The 21,794-nt window shown below is 31.1% G+C and overlaps 1 protein-coding gene across 1 annotated transcript; it reads left to right on the plus strand.

The window, feature by feature from the left end:
* Positions 1 to 1,655: 1,655 nt before the first annotated feature.
* On the plus strand, positions 1,656 to 11,571 carry LOC134723187 (uncharacterized). Its single transcript, XM_063586817.1, has 6 exons — positions 1,656 to 1,773; positions 5,822 to 6,161; positions 8,068 to 8,133; positions 8,523 to 8,609; positions 10,417 to 10,557; positions 11,227 to 11,571. Exons 2-6 carry the CDS (start codon positions 5,823 to 5,825, stop codon positions 11,431 to 11,433), a joined length of 840 nt encoding a protein of 279 aa, XP_063442887.1. The 5' UTR covers positions 1,656 to 1,773; position 5,822; the 3' UTR covers positions 11,434 to 11,571.
* Positions 11,572 to 21,794: the final 10,223 nt, after the last annotated feature.

The raw sequence follows: 21,794 nt of genomic DNA on the forward strand, positions 1-21,794 counted from the left end.
GTATGTAGTTTTGAATGGTAGAGTCATAAAACGTACTTGACACGTTGATGAAAGCAATATCTCTGTTAGCATATTTTGTTTTAAGAAAGTGCCATTTATGATCATCAGGTTTATCGATACACAGAAACAATCTTTGGTGGCAAACTATGGTAATCACGATTGATTTAATGGTCACGTTAATTTTAATAACCTTCATGCATTGGAAAAACTGGCATCCGATGGTGTTTGCGGAAGGTGATTGTGGGGGTTCCTGATATTTTCCACTCGATTAACATGCAAAGAATTAGGCATCAAACTAGCACTTATCTTTAGCATGGCTTATTTAATAGGTTGGAATGAATTCAAAATGGCTAAGAAGGACTATTCTAACGAAAATAATACTTTATCATAATGAAATTGAAGCCTTTCCCATTAAGATTAATTCATTTCAGTTCAAGATGCTATCAAAAGTTCTTAAAATTTGAAAACTTCAAACATGTTATCTTTTTCGTATTTCTTATCCAATGCTTTTACAATCATCTAAAAAAATATATGATTATTATAACTAAATTTTTATTCACAACTATAAAAAAATAGTTATCAATAAACTCATCATAGATACCAGGACTAAATTTAGTATATCCGCCAGATGCACGTTTCGTCTACCAAAGACTCATCAGTGACGCTCGAATCCCAAAAAGGTAAACTATAAGGTTATCTTTCAATAGTTCTTATATGATTTGTATATCAGAAAATATGTTTATATTTATAATCGAGAGGCTTCTCGCAGTGGCTCTTGAAGTTATTTATTTGACGATAGACGACATAGATGAGAAACCAGCTCGACTTTGAAAATATTTATTTTCAATTCGTGTTCAACGGCAAATCAGAAAAATTGCACAAAAACACTCGTTTGTATTTTCTTTTATCAGAATATAGTCATTCGCCTGGCCATTTCAATGCCACAAATGAAGAGTTTATGTGTGATAGAGGTTACAAGTGGTAAATTTGAATTCCTGAGAATTTATTGTAATGTTATACATCTGACTTTTATTTATTTGAGAGTGAATTGGTTCAGTTAATATACCAACGAATTCCTACCAAATAGTTATCAAAGGTGCCAGGATGATAAGTTGGTACGCCAGACGCGCGTTTAGTCAAGAGCATTGAGGATTCGAAATTCCATAAAGTAGTGCGGCTAAGGTAATCTATGCCTGGGATAAGAAAATCCTTACTTTTCAAAGTTTTGTAAACAGGAAATTTATGTAAATGATCTCATTATATATTCATACTGAGTTGGTGATACTCTTGGGGAGGAAATGCCCACTAGCAGTGGCATCGGACCAGTGGTGTAAATAGTTATCAAAAGTACCAGGATTATAATTTAGTACGCCAAACGAGAGTTTTGTCTACATAAGACTCATCAGTGACGCTCATATCAAAATGTTTATAAAACCAAACAAGTACAACGTTAGAGAGCATTGGCGCAAGCGTTGTAATATTTCAAAATTGTCACAGATAGCAAGTGCAGCGTCATAGGTTTTATACGGAAATAATATATTATCGTATTGGAGTGTCTCGTAATGGGTGTCAGCCAATCACAATACGGATTCAAATAAAGCAGAAGTATAATTTAATAACTAAAATTTAAGTACCCAGATGAAAAAAAAGTCAAAGTAGGATTATTTTATCGATTGATTGAGGAAGCATTTCATCTGGCAATTGGTGATACTTAGAAAGTAATCACCACCATTGTTTTCATTCAAAAAGTTGCACCGTACAACACAGAAAAAGGTTGGTAAACTATGATCATTTTACTTTTGAAAGAGAAGTGCATGATAGTATAGTGTACATCATCTTTTTAGCCTGGCGAATCATAATTGTCTTATTGTCGCTTTATCATTCATCATTCAATAACAAATATGTTAACTTTATAATTAATTGGTCGTCCAATAAAAAATGGTGCATTTTTTCAGGAATCCAGATCAGAGGTCACCATTTGTTCCACATAAAATATTTGAACATCTAATATTAAGATAAATACCAAAAAAAAAAATTAGAGCACGATCATAAAATATATATTCAGACAAAACGTATGTGAATTAACAAAAAAGTGGATGATTTAAATATTTTATGTTCTCAACCACAGTTCAATAACATTAACGATACCAATTTTACCTGCACCAGATGCGCATTTCGACAATTCATGCCTCTTCAGTGATGCCCGTGGCCAAAATATTTTAACTCAAAAGCTTATATAAAAGATGGCCTCCAATGGCCTCCAAACCTACAAAAAATGTATTTTAATATGTAATAATATATGTTTTTGTTTTTGTAACTATAATATATCAACGAAAATGTAAAACAAGTCTTGAGAATTAAGGTTAGATTTACCAAACAAGCAATAAAACCCTATTGAAAACTGACTTATATTTATGGTTAAAAGATGTCATAAATTTTTATATGAAAAGAAATGTATTACAAAGACAATCAGTATGATACGACTTTGAAAGGCAATTCCATTGTACACTCTTTTCCCGTGTCTAAAGTACTATCATAAATGAATGACCATAAACTTATATTTCATCGTATCGTTATTAAGATATCACCAAAACTGCAACTGGCTATTATGGAATAAAATTATGTGTCTCTGATTAAAAGAAAAAAAAACCAAGCAAACATAAAAACAAAAAAATTCAAAAAAAAAAATCCAACAAAATGAAAAACACAAACAACGTTTGTAATTAAATGTCACATTTTTTTTTATATCTGCTAATACGATCTTCGGTAATATTGCAAACGTTCATTTCAATAAAGAATAAAACGATGGTATTATATATTTTGATTCAAGTAAAATACTATCTTGTTATTATGGTAATTTATCATTTGTGCAATTTTTTTACACACAAAAAAATAAAATAAAAATATATGTACTATGAAATCTGTAACTGTTTTTAATGTTTGCCCACAAGACTATCTATGATCACTTGCTTCTATATTTCTATATTAAAGTTGTTATAAACAATTAAGCTTAATTATGAAAATAAAAAATCTATTTATACGACGTAAATATTCCACTTCATGTTATTTATATTTACAAGTTTTTGATCAATTCACTTTTATATCAAAGTATTAGAAGAATTACACGTAGTAAGTCCAATTAAAAGATAGTTAAGTTGTAAACATGTGCTATAATAAAGATAGACAAAACAATTAATTTGCAACACTGTTCGTTTGGCCTTAAAATATCGATTCAACAGTTCACTTTCCACTTGATTGAACACTTCACTATCCGCTTGATTGTACACTTCACTGTCATTTAACTGACCTTCTATCAAGATTATGTTCCGGTCTCACTTATCAACATACTCACATATAATAGATGTACTCATTACCCATTCATAATGTTGTTTAGACCGTGTTTTCGATTGTTTAAATGATCAAAAAGTACTATTGTTTGATTAGGTTTTTGCTTTTTATAATTTTTAAAATGGTGGCCATTAAATTAAACTGATTATTTTAGCATAATCAGTACTTGTAGGCAATATTTTATTTCTTATGGTCGGTAATACTTCTTTATATAAATTGATATCCGTCAGTTGAACCACACACCAAAGAATGCAAAATAGGTCTTTTGTGCTTCTGTATTCTATACATATATTCCCGAGCAAGTACTTGAGTATCGCTCGATTAAGTCAACGATTGGTCGATTAGTAATTGTTCACTGAGTTGACAACCCTAATAGATAAACAGCAAACATTTCATGTTAACAACAAGGTTGAGTTTGCAAATTTCCCGTTTTAAAAGTTTGCTTTTATTTGCCCTTAATATAAGTATCCATCTTGTAAATTTTTTCTTTTAAATACTATTCATCTTTTTATGATGTATTTCTCTTAATGCTTATCATTTTTTCCTTAAAAGTATCTACAGTTAACTCTCGTTGTCTCGAACTCGGTTGACTCGAAATTTCGGATGAGTCGAAGTTTTCACGTGGTCCCGAACTTTGTTCCATATAAATGTATGTAATTCGACTCCTGATGAGTCGAAATTGGATGTGTCGAAATTTCGGTTGAGTCGAACTAAATTTACGATCCCAAGGTTAACAAAAGCATTCAAAATTCATTATTTATCTCGAACTAATACACATATGTCAAATCATGACCTCCGGCATTTAAATGGATTGAAGAGTTAATCTGACAATACACGTGTAATTAAATATCCAGTCACTGACCACTGTATTGATTTATGACATGCTGTTTCCACGAGTGTTTACCTAAGATTATCTTTTATAGAATTTTTATAAATAATTAGTGATACATTGTTTATGTTCATGAAAAACTATTTAAAATGTTTACAAAACAGTTAATTGTGATTTACACTAATGAGCTTGGGTGTGTATAAAGTAAGGATTATGACTTCCGTTGATGATCACCTAAAAATTACTCAATCGGCGTCTTTAATCTTGTATTTTCATTAATTAAAAGAAAGAGTGAGATAAAAAAAAATGAAGAGGAATTTAAATTTTTTAAAGTCTTTTGTATCCGAGAATAAACAATTTTGTCAACTTTAAACGACCTGAATAACGAAACTATCGATTGAAAATTACTCTCTCGGATAAAAGCCATAGGAAACAATTGTAACTGAAACAATTGAATAAGTAAAACAATGTTAGTATAATAACGAAAGACCATGACATACAAATATATCGATCTGATACCAGAATATCGATCCTTTTCCCATATTCACCCTGATTTATTTTAGCTTTACCATGCTAAGCAAGAGGTGTCCCTTGTTCAGTCAAACTTCCGGTTTACGTTTGAGTCGAACTATGTGTATCTCGAAATATTTCTCCGGTCCGGCTGACTTCGAGATAACGAGAGTCGACTGTATTTGTGAATATTACTTCGCCTTAACGCAATATACGTTAGTTTGTTATTGCCTAAATACTAATATTCATACTTGTTTGAAATGTACCCATAATACAATATTATTTTGGTATGTTAGATACCTTTATTATTAATAACAATCATTTTTTTTGTTGTTAATTAGTTTTCTCTAAGACGTTTTTCATTTTTTTAACAGTTTCACTGTTATGATTTGCTTGTTATCTTTTTTCTATACAATTCATGTTTGCATGGTATTTTGCACTTATTACTTTTCGTTTTTGCAAGTTTATATCCATCATTGTTATTTATTTCAAAAATTATTTTCTCTTACAACCATTTAAAGTTGTATGTTTTATCCCCCTTGATAGTTATTTTTCGTATTGTTTTTTCTCTTTTTGTTATTTTTGACTCATTACAATTATTTTCTTAATGTTATTTCAAACTTGATAATATTCTTATTCAACAACATTAAATTCATTAATACACCATCCTTAAAAAACTAGTAAAGTTGTAAACAAAAGATATTACAAAAATAGAATCGGCCTGGCATTCAATAAAACATAAAACAACAACGAAGCCCAATAGTCTTCGACCCTTCCGATTACGGTTAACCAAACAAAAAAAATACACAAACATCAATAGACTACGGGTGCGGGAGTTTCTCACTACATTGAAGACTCATTGGTGGCTTTCGGCTGTTGTCTGCTCTATGGTCGAGTTGTTGTTGCTTTGACACATTCCCCATTTCCTTTCTCAATTTTACTCAATTAGATATCCTCATATGGGCGTAATCAAATCAAACTTCGTATTGTTAAAATGTTTATGTTTTTATCTGCCTTTTGTTTAAAACCCATTGCGTAATGTTGGCACTGGTCTCCACGTCCAAAAGTCTAGGCATGTATATATTATGACCTGAAAAATGCACTATGTACCGACCTGTATCAATCTAATTTCAGAATGTCAGCAACAACTGCAAATATTCCAATGCCCTACCAATTTATACCACACGTAGTAGGAATACAACAAGATCTACCAGTCGGACAACAACAACAAGTATTTCCAGTGCGGACATTTAAGGTGTTTGGTGGTATACAGATAGGTCTTGGAGTTCTTCTTGGGATTCTTAGTTTAATTGGAGTGATCTCAGATAAAATTGCAAAGAACAAGTATGATGACTGTCTTGCTAATACTTATTCCGACCGATACATAAGCTATTATTACAATGATTGTTATCGATATCATAATGTCGGCTTGCGCTTGCCATTTGACATTACTTGTTTTATATGTTCTGGATGGGTAAGTGAATAGTTTTAAGCTTACTATAACTGTTCTTAAGAAAATACTGTGTTGGAACTATACAATTGTAGAATCATTTATATGAATACATATCGACAGGTAGTAGGCTTTCCAATGGGTACTAATTGTTCAACTTTTACAGCAAATTTATGCATAAACTGTAATGAATCCCAGTTTAGGGCCAAACTGAATGAATAACAATTTGATTGATAAATTCAACAACACTTATTATAATCTTGATGATATTTTTTCCGTTAAATAATTAAGAATTTTTTAATCATACTGCTGAAAATTACAAAAAGAAACTAATTTTGGATAAATCGAATGTTATAAAATGATACAATGAACAACTATAACTCTTCTTTCCTAGATTTATATATTTAATTGTTATACTAGAAACTTTATACAATGATTTTCCCCTATTGGTAATTTTCCTGTTTTGAACGGTGATGTTCCTTTGGATTTGGCACAGTCTTACAGTGTTTATATATCCCAACTCGTTCGATATCCCCATGTCTTTAGTGGCGTGTAGGATTTCAATGAGCGTAATCTATGTATTAAGGCAGCAACCATTTCATTTTTTTGGTGGTGGGGGGGGGGGGGGCTATGCTTTTATTGGAAAAAAAAGTTTGTTTCGATTTTTTGAAAACAATAATTTGTTTTTGATCGTTTTTCGCCAGAGGCGAAAAAAAAGGATGTCCAGAAAAAAAAATCCATAGCTCCCCCCCCCCCCCCCCCCGAAAATCAAACGGTTGCTGCCTAATTGTCATTTATTCAGTCAGGAATTTCTTTACCTCAAATAACTGAAAACCTTTATTCAATTTTAAAGTAATCTCAGATCTGCACTTAGTGTCTTTCTGTTGTTGGGATATACAAGAACCCGGTTAGGTTCATTCTGTGATTTTGTTAGATGTATATATAGTTGTATCCTTCTGAATATTTAAGTTTTTTTTAAACTGATTTTAATAACCGTTCGTATGTTGTATTGTTACACAACTCCCCCAAGTTAGATGGAGGGTGGGGATCCCGGTAACATGTTTAGTACCGCCACATTCTGTATGTATGTGCTTGTCCCATGCTAGGAGCCTGTGATAAATTCAGTGGTTGTAGTTTGTTGATGTGTTACAGATTTGTTTTTAAATATTTTAGGCCGTTTGTTTTCTCGTTTGAACTGTTTTGCATTATCATTTTATGGCTCTTACTAGCGGATTATGTGGAATCGGTCGGCTTTGCGCATTGCTGAAGGCCGTACGGTGACCTATAGTTGTTAATTTCTTTGTCATTTGGTCTTTTGTGGAGAGTTGTCTCAATGGCAATCATACCCCATTTTTTTACACATTGTGCCTTGGATGGATTGGTGTCCACAAAGCATTTGATTACACCTTCTTATTGACAAGTTTATATTAAGATGCAGCTGCATTGTTTCAATATATGGTGTTATTGTTAAATTAGTAAAGTTGATAGACTATGTAATTAAAAAAAAAGCATATAATAAACAGAACAGTCTGCCTCATTGTACTTCAATTTATAAATGATCGTTTCTCCCCCCCCCCCTTTTTTTGCAATAGTGCTAGAAATATAAGTGGCATATCATGATCATCAAGCAAAAATAAAATATGTGTAATTATATTCTACGGAATGAAGTCGAATACAAAAGAAAATTCAATTGGCAAAATAACCAACCGTAGAGCGCTGATGGTTTTGTTGTAATGTAAAGTCATTTATTTGAGCCTTTCCATCTCTGGTATTATGCTACTCTCTAATAGTACGTAATTCTATATCAATGTTAAAAAGGGGGCCTTGCAAACAATATAAATAAATAAACATCCCTGATGCATGCTTAAACTTGGTTAAAATTTTACAAAATTAGTAAAATATGAATACATTTTAATTTTTGTAATTGTAGCATGTTTTAACTGGCTGTCTACCTATGTGTATGTCAAAGAAGAGAGAAAAGAGATGGACATGTCTGGTAGGCTTTAATTCAGGGAAGACCAATGATTAACTAACGAGGAAAAATGAAATTAAAATAATTCAACAGATTTTACTTTTATATTTGAAAAACGAAAACTATAAGAATTGAATTTAAAGCAGTAATTGACTCTGCTTCATAGTAATTCTACGGCTATGATTGAATACCTGACATTATTTATCTGTTTGGAAATAGAGTAAGTATGGTTTACTTTATTAAACTGTTATTTTGGAGATTTGTCTCATTGGCACTCGCACCACATCTTCCTATATCTAGTATCAAGGAGGAAACAAATAATGTAAATTCATTTTAATAAAATAACATTAAAATTATATATGCATTGTAAAAAGTATAATTATATTATTTCAACGTTCTTTTTTTTTATTTAGAAAACGGGATTTATGGTGTGTAGCATAATTGGAGCATCAATTTTTATTCCAGCTATGTTGAGTCTTGGTGTGTATTTTCCTTTTATAGTAAGTAATATTGTTGATTATCGTCCTTCCCTACGCCTATATCACCCTGTAGGTCGCTCCTTAATTATTGTATCAAGGCTTTGGGACAAGAGCAGGTATAATCAGAGACGTCTCAATGTGCGAGGAGAAGTTATTAGCGAAGTCACTAGTTGAGAGGAGACGTGATCAAGCTTGCTTTCGTAAAGTGCAAAATTGTATTAAGGAGGGAAAACGGCAAGTAGTAGACGATAAACAGAATATTTGGTTTTCTTTTTTTAAATATCGTTAAATATCAGGCGCTTAACCCAAAGTGAAGTTTTTATGCTATGTCCACCAGCAACAAGGGTTCACATTACGGGTCGCGGCGGATATTTTACGTAGAAACCGCAATTATCTCTACTGTCGAATAGATGATCATATAGCACATCATTGATATCAATTTTCATACACGTCAAACTTAAATGCTAGCATTAATATCCTGACCAAAAATACTATGTTGTTCTGTGTGGCAAATTTCACCTAATACGATTTTGCTTCCGACGTTCTGTATATCTATTTTTGTTTTTACTAAACTGTTATAAATTAGAGGAAAGGATAGATATCAGAATACGTTGTTGTGTATGTTTGCAAAGGTTAAATCTAGAGGCATGTACAAACGTTATCGCTCTTTTACATTTTCATGGATCGTTTTCTCAAAATGATCATTCTTTAAATTTGATTTAATTTTGAAAAATTCTTGTTTCTGATGGATAATAAACAAAATGACTTTTGAGATATCTAGCGAGTGTTATTATTTTGGCAATGTTTTATGATTGATAGGTGAGGTGGTGAGTGTCATTTTAAATTTTGAAAACAGCATCTTGCCACAAATTCAAAGAAATATGTTCAACGCATTATAACGCGATTATTGAAAATTTATAACAAACATTTAAAACTCTGCATTTAATAGAACAGTTAAAGTTAAATGTATTTGAAATAGAATGATATTCAATTAAAAATAGAAACCTGATATAATTTTCCTTTTGTGAAATTTGTCATAATATATATACGTCTTATTATGAGATTACTTTACGACGGGCACAACTTATTACATGTACTGTGTCTTAGATATAGGACAATAATTAATTGATTATAGATACACAGTGGACATCGGGTAATAAACCGTACCAAATATTTCCCCCTCAGCTAGATTTCAGATCATGCTTCTGTTAAATCGCGGGAACCGTTCAATACACTTGGTCGAACGACCATAATCTCTCAACAAACAAGACAATATGACAAAACAGCATTCTACAGTCGAATTATGCCTTTCTCTAGTCTTATTCATCAAGACTAATAATTATACTATTGTGGTCTGACATGTAGTGGTATTTAAACATTACCATATGATCGGGCAGTTTGGCTAGCCATAAAACCAGCTTTAACTCACCATGTTTTTAAAAAATGTAATGTACCAAGTCAGGAATATGGCAGTTGTTACTTAGTAGTCTGTTTTTCTGTATTTTGGGGTTTAATTTTGTAACAGTTCATGTTTCATTTCTTCCGTTGTTTTCCTCTTATAATTGGTGTGTTTCAATCGATTTTTTGTTTGTGACCCGGATTTGCTTTTGCTTTTGCTAAATCGATTGATGACCATTGAACAGATGTATACTAACATTTCCTTTATCCAGATGGAATAATGGTAAGATCAGTTGTAAAAAAATGATAAAACGTATTGACAATTGAAACTATATTTAGTCGAAAGAATTGCATGTATATTGTATTTTGTCAGTTTATCTCTTTTTTATTTGCTTTACGTCATCACTTTACACTTTTATTTTTATTTCAGATAGCTATAGGAAATCAAGATTCGAAAGCTGTAGTTCTTTCAGTTTTCATGGCTGTGTTGTCCTTTGCAGAAGTGGTAATCGCAATTATTGCCTCCTCATTCTGTTGTTGCTGTTCCACATGGAGGACATCAATTCAGGAGGTAAGCAAATATTGCTCCAAAACTCGAACACTCTCCCTCCCTTAATGAACCTCAATACATCACAATAGAGGGCCAAGAGTCTCAAAGGATTTAATGTTTAGATGATGCAACCAATACTGAAGTTGACAACTTCGTGATATATAATAATATTATAAGTTTAGATGTGAATAGAAAACAACCGTTAATACGAGTTGTTTGCTTAAAGTATCAATACACTTTTTTGGTAGGTGACCAAACTGGCTATTCACTACTAGATATAACAGTTATACTGGCTAATCAATATAATCCAACATAACAACACCGTATTGTTGATACGGCGACACGACAAATGCTAGTATTGAAAACAGTATTTTTGTATCCGTTGTAATTTCTACAATTGGCACACAAACATTTGATTGCCTGGGTCGAGTTACGGCTTTAACATACATATTCTCAATATAGATGGTCGTTGTGAATTGGAATATACATCGAGCTTTAGTATGTTTTCCAGCTCTTCACCGTTACTCATGATTCTTATTTACTTACATTTAAGTATCGTATTGACTTGTATGCCAATTGTTTTGTTTAATTAGAAAGCTGATCACTGTTTCTGTAGATTAAACAAAGCAATAGCTGTATTAACAAATACTTGCGGTTTTTTTTTTTTGCATGATTCATAACCTGCCACAGACTCAGATTCCTATGGCAAACAGCCACCAGTTCATGATAGCTTCCGGGCAAACAGATAACCAAATAGTGCAGTATTCCAGAGGGCAACAGTATCAAGTGATACCTACAACTCAACCTACAGAACAAGTTCAAGTTATTGGCAGTATTCAACCAGAACAGAACGGGGGACAGGTTGTTGATACCAATCCGCCAGCATACACAGAATAAAGGAGAGATAACCATCCCTTTCTTGCGATTTTTTGTTGCTTGTTGTAAAAAGTCTATAAATCTAATTTAAAAAAAAGTAACGCTGAAATTAGAAACAAACAGTTATGAATATTTGTATATAAAGTGAAAATTTTTATATGTCTTTACCTTCTTTACCTAGTAAAAAGTAAAAACACAAAAATACTGAACTCCGAGGAAAATTCAAAAAGGAAAATCAAAAATCAAAAGGCAAAATCAAAAGTCCAAACACATCAAACGAATGAATAACAACTGTCATATTCCTGACTTGGTACAGGCATTTTCTAATGTAGAAAATGGTGGATTAAACCTGGTTTTATAGCTAGCTAAGCCTCTCACTTGTATGACAGTCGCATCAAATTCCATTACATTGTCAACGATGCATGAACAAACAAACATACTCAAAGAGTAAAAATGTCAAAAATAGGGGTACAACAGTCAATATTGTGTTATCATCTTAATATCACTACATAAACAACAAATGTAACAAAGAAGCACAAAAAGGCATACATCAAATTTAACATTCTCATTTTGCTTTTCTTATACGGCTGAATTTATCTATGTAAAGTCTACCCATAAATGATAGAAGGTTTTCATTACTGGTGTAAAATTGCGCGTTTGAAATTCGCACAGGTAGACATAACAATAATTTTGTTGTATGACGGCATACATAAATGCACACTCACGTAAAAAGTAAAATCACAAAAATACTGAACTCAGAGGAAAATCAATTTGGAAAGTCCATAATCACATGGCAAAATCAAAAAACAAAACGCATCAAAAACGAATGGACAAGAACAAAAGTAGATATACCAAAGACAGACTTAACAGTAAAAGTAATAATAATAAATAAAATAATGGTGTGGTTCAAAGTATGACGGGATACATAAGTACAGTTTCACGTCAAATTCGGCTGAATTTATCTATGTTAAGTCTACCCATAAATGATAGAAGGTTTTCGTTACTGGTGTAAAATTGCGCGTTTGAAATTTGCACAGGTAGACATAAAATAATTTTGTCGTATGACGGCATACATAAATGCAGACTCACGTAAAGTAGATATAAAAAAAAACAGACTTAACAGGAAAATTAAAAATAATAAACGAAATAATGGTGTGGTTCAAAGTATGACGGAATACATAATTACAGTTTCACATCAAATGTATATCATAAAAAACTAGAAGACTAAACAGAAAAAGTATTATTATTGAATAAAATAGTTTTGTCATTCATAGTATGTCAAGATCCTTAAGTAAAAGTAATATCAACAAATGAAATAATTTTGCCGTTCAAAGTATGTGGTTTTACATAACCACAGAGTCACTTCAAATGAATATCTAAAAAAAGACATATAAAAGAATACTATAATACGAAATTAGGATGATAAAAAACGTCAGTACGCAAAATCTATACTTCAAGACCATCTTGTATTATTTGTGAAGTTGATACGGAATATTTATCAACAAGTTCTGGGTATCTTCCGATGAACTTTTTTAGAAAAAGGACGAGACGTTCTTTGACATACCCCTGGTTCATCAACTTTCTGCTCAGACACTGGTGACGTTTTACAAAGTCTGAATAGGAGCTGCAAGCTCTTGAATACCTAATAAGTTGGGAAATGTATATTCCATATGCAGGTGAAGTAGGTATATTACTACTAAGGTGGGGGGAAATTGATAATTTTTTATGTGTTTTTATGAAAACATAAGGTGATGGAAGGTTTAAGTGTTGAAATTAAAGTATAAAAACTTATTGGAGAGGGGCGAAAGATGCCATAGGAACAGTCAAACTCATAGATCGAAACTAAACTAGCAATGCCATGACTAAAAAAGGTCGAAGACGATCAGACAAGTTATAGCACACATAAACATGGAAAACTGAATACCAAGCAAAACCAATTTCAGTTTGGTAATGCAACTCTAAAATGATCTATAATTATATAAGAATATCAGATTTTAGTATGACATATTTGCTATAATTTTAGTCACAAGCAATATACCCTTTCAGTTTGTACATTTGAAAATTGAAAGATATGACAAGAATAAGTAAGGTTTAATACCTTTTTATTTAATTCTATGAATATTTTCTTAAGACAATTGTCAAATTGCGGACAGTTCTTAAGTGATCACATTTAACTGTCTTTATTTTTAACGTTAAGTGGTATAAGAATTAGAGCCTTCATAAGTTGGTTTAAAATGCATTTAACAGATAGCATTGTACCAAAATAATATGGTAAGGTTAAAACTTTTTTTACAAGTAACATCCTTATCACAAGCATATTTAAACACTAAGTTTGATATCAGTTTTCTGAAAATACCAATATAGGTGGTCTGAATATTGAATTTCCTTACGTTTGACAGCTAGAAAAACCTAACGTGAATTGTAGAATGTTACAACATTCGTTTTTTTTATAATTTTATTGTTTATAAAGACAAAAAAAACCCACTAAAATTGCCTAACTACTTACACTAATCACCTACACTGGTGTACATGATTGGTGTTAGGTTGTGTTCCCTTTTTCAATTGAATCGCCTGGTATAAACCTTCGAATTGGATAGAGATATTTCCAAATATCTATTCTTTGTTATTTATATGTTGATATACAATTATTGACTTTTGATGAGGTTGATACAATGATTTATCTACCCCAGAGATGTGATATTCACCAAGGCCAACGGCCGAGGTGAATAACACATATCTTGGGTTGATAAATCATTGTATCAACTGATATCAAAAGTCAACAATTGCTTTATTATATGACTCTTTAGTTCTCAGTGTCATTTTAATATTTTTAGATTGTGAAATATATCCTTGGTTAGATGGTATTCAGGAAGATTTTTCTCTCGTAAATAAGATTGAAATGTCCTCCCGCTAGAATCTGTTGATCGGCGAGTATTTGAAGAATCCCTTTCTATCAAAATCTTCTTAATTTCCTTATTATTTAACGATGGAAAGCGTTTTTCAGTAGCTACTTCTTCTGCTCCAGCCATATTTTGTTGCCGGAAACATGTAACTGTCGTATGTGAGATCGAAACGATTTTATGTCGAGAGCGCTGATTGGTTGATATGCATTCGGTCGTCCAATTAAAAACCATTTTATTTATACATCCCTTAAAAAGCTAACAAGAATTCCCCGTTTCTATATTTAGGTACACGGACGCTGTTCCAAATCTTATATTAACCTCTCGTGATTTTTGCCGCGGTGAATATAATGTTTTATCAAAGAGGATTTCCTATGCTTTTAGCCAATGGGAAAACAGAAAATTTATAGTCATATAATAAATGGATTTATCGTCCTGTAAGCCTGGAATAAAATCAATATGATTGAAATTTTTATATCCATCATGCAAAACCAATTTAAAAAATATAACAATTTGAAATGCAACTAGTCGTGTTAATTTCTTTAATATACATAGTAACACATCTTTACTTGGTGCAATGTGGAACATTTTCTTCATTAAGGGATTAAAATTAGTTTGAAATTTGTGTTACAATTTTTTTTAGCTATCAATGTTTTTACATTAAAAGTAGTATAAGGTGAATTCGGTATAAAAATGGGGAAGGGCTGAGTACCACCTCGCCTATCCCAGTTTCTCAGCCTGATACAAAAATATGTTTCTGACATTGACATAATATTGTTTATCGCTATTTTGTGCATTTTTCCTTTGATCTTTTTTTTGTGATAATTTTCATATCATGCTTCTCGCTTGATATGGAAAAAATATTGCTAGAAACTAAGGAGGGCACGTGGCGTTGCTAACGAAATTGACATTGAAATTGACAACGTCGTCATAGGTAAAATAGAGATAAAAAGATTGTCATTGGTCATCTCAACTCGGTTGCTTTTCTCACTTTCGCTGTACCAGCTCAAGCGAGAAAATCAATCTCGTTGAGATAATCAACGATAATCGAAAAATATATTTAAATAACTAAATTTTGGATGTAATGCGTCTGATGATTGGCTGCCGTTATTTTGTAATGAGCCCATGGACATAACTTAGTCATGTGACCGTGACATCATCAACGTTTTTTTCATTGGTTATCTACGGTTTAAAATGGAATTTAGAATTAAATTATACGAAATGACTATAATATTTTTTCTGTCTATTCGAAATAACATAAAAAATGTACGCGCGTTATTCAGTGTGCAACAAAATGTTTATGTTATTTTTTCATAAAGACAAAAAGAATATTACAGTCTTTCTTTATAAAAGACAAGCACACCAATAACAACAAAGCTGTAGAACCAAATTGAAAAAAATTAATTCGTAACTCCTAAAATATATTAAAATTGACAAAAGACACAATTAATTTAAGCAGACGATTTACATTCGTTCATGTTTAGTCTTTAATATTCAAACTATTACTTATCAAAAGAGGAATGAAACAGACAAACTAACAATACAATAGTGTAGTGTAACGTAAAGTAAATGTCAGAATATTAAAAACGAACATCAGTACAACAAACAAAATGATAGATTTATCAACTTATCAATGCGCATACACGCAATCAGAGTAATAACAATTTAAAAACCACTACAAGTTTAAACATGGAATATTTGACATGATTTCAAAGATTGAATAGATAAACATACAAATGAAAAAAAAAAGAACTGCATGTGATATTCTGTTATCAAATACAAAAAAAAAAAACCAATAAAATGATATCATATAAAATTACATGTGATATGATGGCCAATAAAAAAATATCACAGAAAGGCATAACTACGTGCACGTATTTTAATATAAGTGCCAAATATACTAGTCAACAAAAGAAACGATACACGTTATCAAAAATTATTAAACTTGAAACGAATTGAGATACACCATTTTAAAAAGTGTCATTTGCAATGTATGCACAAACGATAATGAAAATGAAACCTGTCGGATAGTAACTTAATTCCTTGTAAACGCTCATGGGGTGCAAATTATTTTTGCGAAAAGTCGGACAAAAAATTGACACACAATTTTCCAAGTACTGAATAGATTTTCACGTTTGTTTAAAAATATTCAAACATATTATATATGTTTTTAAAATTGTCCTGTAATAAAAAAAACTGTAAAAAAATAAATTTCGCCAAATGACGTCCTGAAAGCAATATTTTTTTTAAAAACAGATTTGTATTTTCATGGTCATGATTTGTATTTCCATTGTCATGATTTGTTTTTCCATGGTCATTAAATATTTCTTACTTCAATATTGGTCCTATAAAAGGAAAACTTCATCTTTGATTTGAAAAATTAATCGTGTATCGTTTCTTTTGTGAACTAGTATATTATCGTGTAATTAGCTCTTTAGACTCAGGGATAGGAAAATGTAAACCAATTAAAAAAAGAACAGGAAAAAACAACGGCATAGATACTTCACAGAGAACAAGTGTACATCAAAATGGACGACAATAATAACCACTGGCAAACAGGTACAATTATATTTTTCTGGGGATAATAAATATAGGAAAGGGGCTCTTGTATTAAGCTCTTATATTGATAATGAGAATAATATCATTGCAGTCAATGAAATTAAAGAATAAAATCAAATATATAAATGAATAATTGGAAGTTACCTACAAACCTTACTTAAAAAAACATCGTTCATTCCGATAGAATTTATATTTCAATGGATCTGACATCAGACAGAAGAAAAACGCATTTACTTAATAAATAATACGAAGGTATAGTAACCACGATTACCATAATTGGAAAGTCCTTGTTATTTGGTAAATACATTCGTGCATTGTAAGTACAGGCATCCGAATGGTGGTAAGGGTTACCGATATCTGTTTTCGATTTACATGTACAGTATTAGGATTGAGAACAGTTTAAAAGGATTAAGAATGGCTTCCTTGGGGGCTTTCCTAAAATAAAAATAAAATTTAAACTTCAGCCTTCAACATATCAAATAATTTATTTCAGTTTAAGATGCCACGAATAGTTTGTAAAATTTGTAAAACTGCAAGATTTGATTTTATATTTACGCATCCGTAAAGATTCTTTGATATTCAATTCCATATTTCTTTAAGCGCTTTCCGTCTTTCATGTTAACAATTTGCGTTCAATCATTACAACCCTTTTACAACCCTACATCATTATTTAAGAATCATTTGTTTCTTTTAATTTAATTTTCTATTCTACAGCTATGAAAATTAGGTGTAATCAAATCTTTTAATTTACTATTTCAGAATTGTCAATGATAGCAAGTCCATTGTCGTGGCTGTGGCATTTTATACGGAAATTAAATAAAATATCCCACTAAAGAACCTCTTGATAGGTGTCAGCCAATCAAATTAGGAATTCTAATGAAACAGACATATCCTAATAGTTAATTACTAAAACATAAGTACTCAGATAGAAAAAAGACAAAGTAGATTTATTTTTTTGATTCACTGAGGAAGTATTTCATCTATCAAAACATATCAGTTGTTATTGACAGTAATTGTTTACCATTCAATAATAAAACGCATCGTACAACAAGGACAGAAAAGGTTGGTAAAATATAATCATTTTACTGTTTAAAAGAAAGTGCATAATAGTTTAGTGCGCATAATATTTTTAGCCTCGTGAAACATAATTTTTAAATTTAATAGTCATACCTACTACATGATTATATCATTCATCATTTGATTAAAAATGTGTTAACTTTCAAATTAAGTTTGTCGTCAAATGAAACTATTGTGCAGTTTTTAAGAAACAGGATTAAATGTCACCATCGATTTTCCACATAAAAATTTGAACATCTAATATCAAGTTGAATACCCTTTTTCCCTTGAAAAACAAACACAATCATAAAATATATTCCAGACAAAACATATGTACATTAAAGTAGCACAATACACAGATTTTACTCCAACTCCCAATTTTTAAATAATGCTTGAAACTTTATAAAAGTGGTAGTTTTGGATTGTTCAACAGATTACTCTTTCAAATTAATGCAATGTTAGTATTATGCAACAATTATGTAACCAATTATAATGTTAACTGTGTCAAAAATATTTTTCACCAAATTTTCACTTTCAAATGAAAATAGCTTCTGCATAGGTATCCCTAAAGGGTTGATTTTATTATATGTTGTTCCTATGGCCATTATCTACAAAAGGGTGTCTCAGGAGCCTCTGGCCTTTTTAAGTCTTGTATTATTTTAATTTTAGTTTCTTGCGTTCAATTTGGAAATAAGTATGGCGTTGATTATCTATGAAGTAGTATATATTTGTTTAGCGTCCAGCTGAAGGATGCCTCGGTGTGCCTCGATGAATTTGTCGCTACATTGAAGACCTGTTGGTGACCTTCTGCTGTTGTTTTTTCTATGGTCGGGTTGTTGTCTCTTTGACACATTCCCCATTTCCATTTTCCATTTTATTAATCCACCATTTTCTACATTTGAAAACGCCTGTTCCAAGTCAGGAATATGACAGTTCTTGTCCATTCGTTTTTGATGTGTTTTGTAATTTGATTTTGTCATGTGATAATTGACTTTCCGATTGGATTTTCCACTGAGTTCAATATTTTTGTGATTTTACTTTTTTCCATATCATATTCAATTAGTTCCTTTGTGTGCATAACTTAAGGTGAATTCATGGTATACCGCCATCTTGGATTGTACAATCACATTACAAAATAGGTGTAGTTATTTGCCTTAATTTGCAAATTAAGAGAGAGATTTGCAATTCGATGGTTAAACTGTTTTTCCATATTAAGAAAACTTGTTAATTAAGTGTATTATACAAAATATTTTGACAAAATTCAATTTTTGGGGTTCTAAAATCTAACAAATGAGCCATTTAAAGGGAGATAACTCTTTTAGTACAAAATTTATACTACGCTAATAGGGAAATATTTTACTTTTACTTGTAGCAAGAAAACAAGTTCGGTGACACCATATCATGTTTTCTTTTTATTTTCCTGAAACATATTATAAAACCTATCTTCTCACAATTTATTTCAAAATTCTATCTCATAGATTTTTTTATGCACACTAATGTGCTTTTTCATGAACAAACTTACCAAGTTATGGCAATTTTCAACAACTCATAGCTTAGAAAAATAGCACGGTGACCCATTCTTTTTATGAATTTTTCGAAAAAAGCATAGTAAAATCTTCATTTTGGCAAATTATAAGGAAATTCTGTCTCAAAAACATTTATACTTCTGATCTACCTTAAACTGCCTAATGAACTAATTTCTGTTCAATTATAGAATTTATTAAAAAAAAAAATGACCTCTACCTTCTTTCTAATCTTGATATGCTTTCCCTTGGAATGAAACCCTCGATGCATTATGTAATAACATACAAGATACCAATTTTTCTGTAACATATGACTGACATCAACACACGGATGACACTTCTTGACTATCAATAGGTTGCAATTAAGATGTTATTTTTAATTATTTTATGTATCAATGAACATATATTACAACAATATAAAGGACAAGAAGGGACTTGGCCTGGTTTATAATTATAAAAGACAATCGTTTATTATACGCTGGTAGCTGAGAGGGCTAGATGAATGAGTTGCAGAGTCAAATTTAAAGTAGAATTCGAATCCCCCCTTTTCTTTTTGTTGTCCGTTTTCTGAAGTGTTTTCGTTTTTCTAAAATGTTTATGGTGGATACTTTTTGAAATTATAGCTGGTTACCAGGTATATCTAAGGATTAAAATTGATTTTTTCACGTATTACAAAAGAAAGTAATTACATTCAACTTGTTCATTTTTGTGTTATAAACAAACTTTGATTTCATCTGTTTCAGCCCATATCCTGACACATGTGCATATTTGCAAATCTTTTTGCCAGTAAATCGAGATGAATCTAGTATTGGGTTACCTATTAGAAATTTCGGTAACATATATATCGCATATACTTAAATTTATTTCGAATATGTTTCTTTTTGTTAGCCACGGGTAGTATTCAGAAGCATAATTAATTAGTTGAAAACAACATACTGAAAGTGAATATGAAGTTATTATATGAATTGTTTGTAGTGATATCAACTACATGAATACATTTAAATTGATGGTTATTTCTAATGGATCGTTTTAGTTTATTTGATTGCTATTTGAACTCAACAATCGATTTGGATCGTTATTAAGACACAATTTTTCATCTAGGTTCATGGCATCGACTTAACCAATCAACGCGTATTCATCAAATCTACATTATAAAATCTAAACAATTTGTATATATGATGCAATCATAATTAAATGATAAAGATAGAACATAATTAGATTTATTAACAAAGACAGAAGAAACTCTATTAGTTTGAATCACTTCTGATTGGCCTTAAAATGTCGGTTCAACACTTCACTTTCCACTTGATTGGACACTTCACTTTCCACTTGACTGAACACTTAACTTTCCACTTGATTGAACACTTAACTTTCCACTTGATTGAACACTTCACTTTCCTTTGACGGAACACTTCACTTTCCACTTGATTGAATACTTCAATTTCCACTTGACTGAACACTTAACTTTCATTTAACTGACCTTTTATTATGATTGTGTTCCGGTCTCTCTGATACGCTAATATATAATAGATGCACCCAAGATAATTCATTCCGAATTTTTTGTTTAGACCGGGTCTCAAGTGACACGACATTAATATGAAAGGATATTCAAAAACCACATTTTCCACTTTACCTTTACATTAAATAGTCCATATGGGTTTTTCTTAGTTTTTAATTATAATTTTAACATCACTCTTTGCAACATTTCGATATGCTATCATATAATGAATTGTGTAATCATATAATGAATTCTATAATTAACATGTCTGAATGCATATGTGTGGATTTTGTCCATTCGTTTGATGTTTGATTAGGAACTGTCCGATTGAATTTTCCTCGGAGTTCAGTATTTGTGTGATTTTACTTTTTATATAATATCGTACGAGCATCTGTTTCTCCGTAACAGTCAATTCAGAATACTAATGAACATTTGGGTAAATGCTAATTGATAAATACGCTTGTTGACCAAATTGATATTAACTCTACAAACATATTTACATAGAATTTTCCCATCCGACAGAAAGTAATAATACGGAAGCTTGTTCTCAGTCAATGATCCTTAACTTTGTGCTGCATTTAATCATTTTAACTTTTTGTATTCAAGCCTCACGAATAAATCTTTTGTAAACGAAGCAAATATAAATTTGCATTCTTGATATCAACGATTATGTCGTTTTAGACCTTGCTTTATATGATTGTACAAAGTGGTTGTTTAGTTTTTAAACAATGCATATCTAATTAAAAATATTGTTCAGCGTCGAGAAAAATCACAAGCAAATAAAGCTTTTTATATTATTTAATGACTTGTAATAAGTGTATAAATATGTCTCTTTCAGATTTTTTT

This window comes from Mytilus trossulus, chromosome 6, assembly GCF_036588685.1.
Source record: "Mytilus trossulus isolate FHL-02 chromosome 6, PNRI_Mtr1.1.1.hap1, whole genome shotgun sequence".
In the NCBI taxonomy this organism is placed as follows: domain Eukaryota; kingdom Metazoa; phylum Mollusca; class Bivalvia; order Mytilida; family Mytilidae; genus Mytilus; species Mytilus trossulus.